Here is a 7,496-nt window from a genome sequence, read left to right as displayed (position 1 = left end):
TTACAGATTTATACAGATCTTCAAAATAAAAGTTATCAAGCGCGGATTTTACAGATGTATACAGATCTTCAAAATAAAAGTCATCAAGCGTGGATTTTACAGATGTATACAAATCTTCAAAATAAAAGTCACCAAGAGCGGACACTACAGATTTATACAGATCTTCAAAATAAAAGTCAACAAGAGCGGACTTTACAGATTTATACAGATCTTCAAAATAAAAGTCAACAAGAGCGGATTTTACAGATTTATACAGATCTTCAAAATAAAAGTCATCAAGAGCGGATTTTACAGATTTATACAGATCTTCAAAATAAAAGTCATCAAGAGCGGATTTTACAGATTTATACAGATCTTCAAAATAAATGTCATCAAGAGCGGATTTTACAGATTTATACAGATCTTCAAAAAAAAAATCTACAAGAGCGGACTCTACAGATTTATACAGATCTTCAAAATAAATTCATCAACAGCGGATTTTACAGATTTATACAGATCTTCAAAATAAAAGTCATCAAGAGCGGATTTTACAGATTTATACAGATCTACTACTACGCTATATTTACACGTGTCAGTTTCTTTGTCCTTAAGAGAAAAATACTTTATAGATTAATATTTTAGATTGTGTGTTTTTTTTTTGTTGTTTTTTTTTTTTTTGCTTTCTTACATGCATGTTATTACATGATTTCATGCATGCATTTGTTTGTGTTAATTATATAAATCCAGATATACTTGTTAGAATCGCGCTTCGCAAAGTCCACAAACGAAAAATAAAGATTGTGTATAAAGTAGAACGTTAAAGAGAGTGTGTCATATTTTCCTTTTCTGTGTCTCTTTCAAATAAACTCGATTTTTTTCTTTATGATTCGCCACATGATGTCGCGAGAGAATCTGAAATCACAATCACACAATCACACAATCACACAATCATGTACTTTAGAGTGTGAAGACAAACTTTTGTTTTACCTACAGTCCGGGGAGAACATGTCATGTACATTCTTAAATTCGTTTATATATTTCGTAACATTGCAGAATAATATTATCATTATAATAAATCTGTGGCATGCACAAAGAGCCAAATGAACACAGAATCTCATTTAAAAGTGTAAATTAATTTTTAATAAGCGTGTTCTTTACTACTGTTGTCGCCCGTGTTGATATTCTATATAAACTATCAAGAGAAATATAAATATATCCTGCTCTTCTTCAGAACAAATACTATGACACGTTCACTGAATTACTGTACAGTAAAATTTAGGGTTGTAATTATTAAAGATCTCTAATGACACATCGTAAATCAATAATATCGACTGAAGAACGTTAACTCAACAGAATAAAGCAGGTGAATCCAAGCTGTGCAAGGGGAGATCCGTTGGCCAATATCAAACAATAAACAGAAATAATATTTATTTTACTCTAATATTTTCATTTGTTATGGTGCAAGTTATAAAATACAATACAATGAATGTCTGAAAGTGCTAGTTTATATTAAAGCTTGTGTAGTAAATGGTTTGATTGAAGTGAGTTAATGCCCCCTCCTTTCACACTAGTGGTACAGTCCATAAAAGTTCTGCAGAATCTATAAAATACTGAACTCGCACAGACACACTCCAAACATCATCAGCACAACAAGCGAAGATGGACCAAACCGAAGTAGTCAAACCAGAAACTCTGGACGATTTGATTAAAACTCTGCACAAGATTTTTGAAAGTGACAATATCAATGTGGAGGAGGTGCAGAGCATCATGGAAGCTTATGACAGTAATCCTCAGGAATGGATGAAGTTTGCCAAATTTGACCAGTACAGGTATTTTTATTTTATTTACATATTTATTATTATTATTATTATTATTATTATATAAATACAAAATATGTTTGTTTATTTGTATTATTATTATTATTATTATTATTATTATTATTTAAGTTTTTGTTTATCGTGTCTGCTTAAAATCACCAGGGCCAAAATGCGCATTTTTATGTTGTATATTTCCAGTCTATCTTTAAGCATCAAATGTAAACACAAAGAGTGACGCTTACCTTTCAATAGTACATTTTTTCTTCATCATCCTCAAAAAAAATAAATAAATAAATAATAATAATAATAATTTGTCTTTATTATCAGAGAGGACAGAATTGTTGGGAGTGCTATGATCGCTGTTTTGCTGGTTTTGACATTGAATGTCCCGTGTTTGTTCGGTGAAAATACTTGTTGAAGTCTGTAACTCTGTGGATGTGGCCGCGGGCCGCGAGGAGAGTTTTTCCTCCACTGATGTTGTGTGGGACTGTGGGGGCGGAGCTTCACAGTTGGGGGGTGTGTCTAAAGGGAACCAATCAGAGTTCAGCTCCTGGCGCACACCCGCTGCTCTCCACCCGTCCTGCGGTTTCCAAATCAGATATTCCCCAAGAAAAACACAAACAGACGGCATCATATTCCCAACACACGGAACATTCAGTTCTTTCTAGATTCTTCATCTGATGTCATTGTTTCCCAAACAGCTTCAAGAGGAAAGAGAGAGCAGAAGAGATTTTTCCCATCATTAAACATGTTCTGGGGATGAATATTCACCATGAACACAATTAAAACCTTTTAATTAACAATCCAAAGCATTCAGCAACATCTGCACAATGTGTGTGAGCAATCATGTTATTACATTTAACAGCAATAACTCTAATTATATCCTATAAGTTACTCCAGTGTTCACTTGTAAAACTGAAAGTAGAGCTTCCCATTGATCTGAATCTGCCCATTTCACTGTAAAAGATGTTTTGTACATTTATACCAACAAAAGTCTTTCATGGGTCAGAACAGGTGCGCATAACTCCTTAAACTTCACATTTGTCTTTTCATTGAACCTAAACCAGCATAAATATGATTAAAACTGTTCTTTGAATATGTCTTTAGATACACCAGGAATCTCGTTGATGAGGGAAATGGAAAATTCAACCTGATGATTTTATGTTGGGGTGAAGGGCACGGCAGGTGAGAACTCACTCATATACTCACATCTCTTAGGTGTTTTATTTTCAAATGATTTACAAATTATGTCATATTCAAGCTATAGATTAATATCAATAAGAATGTGTGGACATTGAACAAGCAGAAATCATGCGCCAATAAATCAGAGATATTAACAACCTGATAGTCTCCTGATTATAGAGTCCAATGGTCTTGTGATTAGTTGAGTCATAAAGACAGATAATCTACAGAAAAGCATTAATAATTGAAACAGAATAAGGACGTAACCTATGATGTTACATGTAAGCATTTATTCACAGTGGGATATGTTTAAAATAAAGAACCAGAAATTAAAATATCATCACAGGATGGCTGAATCTGTTGTTAATATTTGCATATTTCAGAAACTATGAAACTGTGACTGTGAAATGTCTGTAAACTGGCTATTATTCCATCATCACAAAGCAGAATATTAATTTGTGATGTCAGTCTGTGTTGATGTGTTTGTGAGTTTGTGTGTGTTTGTGCATCATTGCAGCAGCATCCACGATCACACAGACTCACACTGTTTCCTGAAGCTGCTACAGGGACAGTTGAAGGAAACTTTATTTGACTGGCCGGATCGCAAACTCGCGAGCGGGATGGTCCAGAAATCACAGCAGATCTTACAGGAAAACCAGTGCGCTTACATTAACGGTAACATCAACAGTAGTGGTTAAAACTGTACATTCACATGTTGTTTCTCTTGATGGTGTTCTTGCTTAAATATTCTTTGAGGTAATTAGCTTCACATTCCCTCATTTAAAGGATTAGTTCACCTAAAAATGAAACTCCTCTCATGATTTACTCACCTTAAATATATCCCAGATGTGTATGACTTTCCTTCTTCATCAGAACCGAAGTGAAGATTTTTATAAGCACATTTCAGCTCAGTTTGTTCATACAATGCAAGTAAACAGGTGCCATCAGTCTGCTGACTATCTGACGGTCCAAAAGTCATATTTAAGCAGCATAAAAGTAATCCAAACGACTCTAATTGATCAATGAATGTCTTCTGAAGCAAACCGATAGTTTATGTAAAAAATAAATTGAGAATGAAAACATTAACTTTTAAAGAACCGTAAGCCCTATGGCGTGTTCACGCGAGAAGTCAGAAGCATGCACTTTTAGGTCATTTCAAACAGCAATCCAGCACTGGCCGGAAGCAACGATTTAAAGTTAATAACGTTTTAATTATCGATGTATTTTTTACACACACCTATCGGTTTGCTTCAGAAGACATTCATTGATCAATTAGAGTCGTTTGGATTACTTTTATGCTGCTTAAATATGACTTTTGGACCGTCAGATAGTCAGCAGACTGATGGCACCTGTTTACTTGCATTGTATGAACAAACTGAGCTGAAATGTGCTTATAAAAATCTTCACTTCGGTTCTGATGAAGAAGGAAAGTCATACACATCTGGGATATATTTAAGGTGAGTAAATCATGTGAGGAGTTTCATTTTTGGGTGAACTATCCCTTTAATAATTCATCAATAATCTGTAACAACATCCAAACCACTTTAATTTGACTGGCAATAATGAAACTGCATGGAATATGATACTGACTGAGCAGAACTTCATATCACAAAGTCAGAAATGCAGGTTTTATGGTTATTAATTATATTGCAGAACTTGTGAGTTTGATCAGAGAAGGATAATAAAGTCTTTGAAAGCTTCTGTTGTAAAAACCAGCCTGGTCTCAAATAAATATTTTTATTTGCATTGCAATGTATTTGCCATTTTTACGTGGCTCGTTGTACATATCACAGCAGTTTCCTGGTGAAATGAACACTAGAGGCGCTACAACAACGACTTAATTCACTTTCACACAAATCACAAGTAAAACGGCAGATTATCAGTTCATAAACACTTATTTTTCGCCCTGTTTCTCACACCAGAGGTGGACTGGCCGTCGGGAGAACCGGGACTTTTCCCAGTGGACCGGCAGTGAAACGGGGCCTCGATATGCCAAAGTGGGCCTCAAAAAGGTGCCACGATATGCCGAAGGGTGCCACAACACCCCCCCACCTGCTCGACAAATTTTCTCCAGGACCGATTTTTTTTCCCAGTCTGCCCCGCCTCACACAATGCTATCTTATGACATCTAAACCCTTTTACTATAGTGCATGACTTGTTTTAATGTTTACATTACATAATCAACTACATTTACAAGCTTGATGTAAAGGAGCGGGTACGAGTCCTGAAGAGCACGAGTCGTCACGTGAGACGAAAGTGTCATAGAAGCACCACAAAATTACGTGGTTGTGTTTGGGTTAGGGTTAAGGTTTAGGGTAGGGAGGTCGATTTTGTAGATTTTAAACTCAATAGAGCATTATCCTTAAAAACCTCATCTGTTTGAGAGAACATTTAACTCTCTTTTAGCGCCACACAGTGGACATTTAACTTCAGAACTGCTGCGATACATGTCATGAACCATGTAATATAATTTCGCCACAGTCACGTTATTTATATGAGATCAGGCTCGCAAACATGATCATTCTGGCGAAGTGAAACTGCTTCATTCTTGTCAATTCGTTTCAGACTCCATCGGACTCCATCGGGTGGAGAACGTCAGTCACACAGAGTGCGCCGTGAGTTTGCACCTGTACAGTCCGCCGTTCCAGACATGTCGGACATTTGACCAGCGCACCGGACACCACAACACCGTCAAAATGACCTTCTGGAGTAAATTTGGCGAGAGGACGCCGTATGTAAGTGTGCACATTGTGTATCAGTCACTTTCAGGATTGGCTAAGAAGAAATTCTAGATTCAGCACTCTGTGGATGACAGTGTAGAAGTGAAAAGAAGAGCATAATTGAATATTCCTGCATGACTATTTAAAATGATTTTTATTTCACAACCACTGAAAAGTGCAAAGGATTTTCATAAACATGAAAGAATATGAATGAGCTCTGAAACACTGGAGAGTGCACCTCAGTTTTGGGCTTAGAAGTTAATATTTAGTCCTGGTCAGATAATGAAGGAACAGCCTTATCAGTGTATTATTCATTGCAGTGATGTTTGTGAGTTTTGTACAGTGATGTTGTTGTCTTCAGTCTGTATCAGTCACCAGTAAAGAACTGTTTGTTCTGTGAACACGGCCAACATTCCTCCTGTGTGTTGAGCCAACGATTTAATGCTGTAACGTCTCTTTTGCACAGCATGCAGGAATTCTGCCATTGAATGGCTTTTCCAGATGTAGAAGGAGGTGGGGAGTAATTTTATACACATGTGAGAACTTGCACTCACACTTCAGTTACCAGCGAATGAAAACGGCATCAGTGCTCCAGTTTGGCCAAATATAATGAACTTATCTTTCATTCACTAGTTGCATAAGTTTACCTTGACCAAATTGCTGTCTGCACAAAATGTTTTCAACATCAGGCCTGAACTTTGATAAGATAAGATATGGACGTATCAATGAGCCCGTCATGATGTTATTAACTCGTGTTTTTAAGTATGTCCTCATTTTTTCATTTGCAGCATTATCTTTATCTGTGTTTCTCTCTTCTCACAGGAAACGACCGTTTCACAAGAAAACAACTGAGACATTCTGCGATGCTTATCGGAACTCACAGACAAAAACAGCAACTGCAGTGACTTACGCAATGATCCAACAACACTTTTAAATATTTGGAGAGGACGGTGGAAAAATGGAGCTTGTGGTAATTAACGATGTTTAATCACGGCCTAGTTTAACGTTGGCAAACGCTGCTAAAGAGAGACTGAAGGTCTGAATAGTCGTATTAGTCGAGGCGCGCTGTGAATTTGCTCTTTGTTGTTTGAGAAGACCCCATTCCAGCATTCCTGTGTGTCTGTGAGCGTGTAATCACTCTTTTGTACTGTTACGGGACGTGAGCGCTTTGGCTGATGTAATTTATGAGAAAAAACTATTTGTCTTTCCTTTTGTTCCACTCAAATGAAAATAGTGCCTTGATCAACACAATAGTTTAGCGTAAAATGCAGCACTTTCTGTTGAGAAATGTATTGATTTGGCATGCCTTGAAATCTCCGTAACATCACATGCTTTTTTATTCAATGTAGAGATTTTACAACCTGTGCAGAGTTTATTCTTATGAATCTTGCTGTCAGTAATTAACATATCGGGGAACGAAAATATTTGGTCTCTGCATTTTTACACCTCGATGTTTTATTTAAAATTTAACTGAATCTTACATTGTGGATATTTTATTTTCTTTTTTTTTTTTTTTGTGTTAACATTGAAGTAAATAAAATGTTTACACAAATGCTGTTTGTGTTACTGTTGTATTTATAGTTTCTGACAGATTTCTTTATTGTCTTTAAGCAATGGTGGGCTTATACTCCTGCAAATATGATTTGTGTAAAATGCCTCTTCTGATGTGCTTTAATGTGTTAAATGTGTGAAAGAGCATTTGCTTTTATGCTAAAAACTAGCCTAAAAACTATACTATTTATCCTGTTTCAGTGGCATACCCAAAATTAAATGTTTATAACTCAAAAAAAAAAAATAA

General features: G+C 36.0%; 1 protein-coding gene across 1 annotated transcript; it reads left to right on the top strand.

Annotated features, from left to right (window-relative positions):
* The first annotated feature begins 1,615 nt into the window (after nucleotides 1-1,615).
* LOC127414587 (cysteine dioxygenase type 1) lies at nucleotides 1,616-7,022 on the top strand. Its single transcript, XM_051652721.1, has 5 exons — nucleotides 1,616-1,808; nucleotides 2,904-2,981; nucleotides 3,496-3,653; nucleotides 5,544-5,713; nucleotides 6,521-7,022. The coding sequence occupies exons 1-5, from the start codon at nucleotides 1,639-1,641 to the stop codon at nucleotides 6,548-6,550; spliced, it is 606 nt and encodes a 201-aa protein (XP_051508681.1). The 5' UTR covers nucleotides 1,616-1,638; the 3' UTR covers nucleotides 6,551-7,022.
* Nucleotides 7,023-7,496: the final 474 nt, after the last annotated feature.

This window comes from Myxocyprinus asiaticus, chromosome 24, assembly GCF_019703515.2.
Source record: "Myxocyprinus asiaticus isolate MX2 ecotype Aquarium Trade chromosome 24, UBuf_Myxa_2, whole genome shotgun sequence".
Classification (NCBI taxonomy): domain Eukaryota; kingdom Metazoa; phylum Chordata; class Actinopteri; order Cypriniformes; family Catostomidae; genus Myxocyprinus; species Myxocyprinus asiaticus.
Note: the sequence above shows the minus strand (reverse complement) of the source record. Positions and strands in the feature narration are given on the sequence as shown.

Bases quoted from the DNA above. Each gene is read 5' to 3' on its own strand.
- LOC127414587 (XM_051652721.1), top strand. From the start codon at position 1,639: ATGGACCAAACCGAAGTAGTCAAACCAGAAACTCTGGACGATTTGATT. The intron at 1,809-2,903 runs GTATTTTTATTT...ATATGTCTTTAG, and splicing joins GCCAAATTTGACCAGTACAG to ATACACCAGGAATCTCGTTG. The intron at 5,714-6,520 runs GTAAGTGTGCAC...CTCTTCTCACAG, and splicing joins TTGGCGAGAGGACGCCGTAT to GAAACGACCGTTTCACAAGA.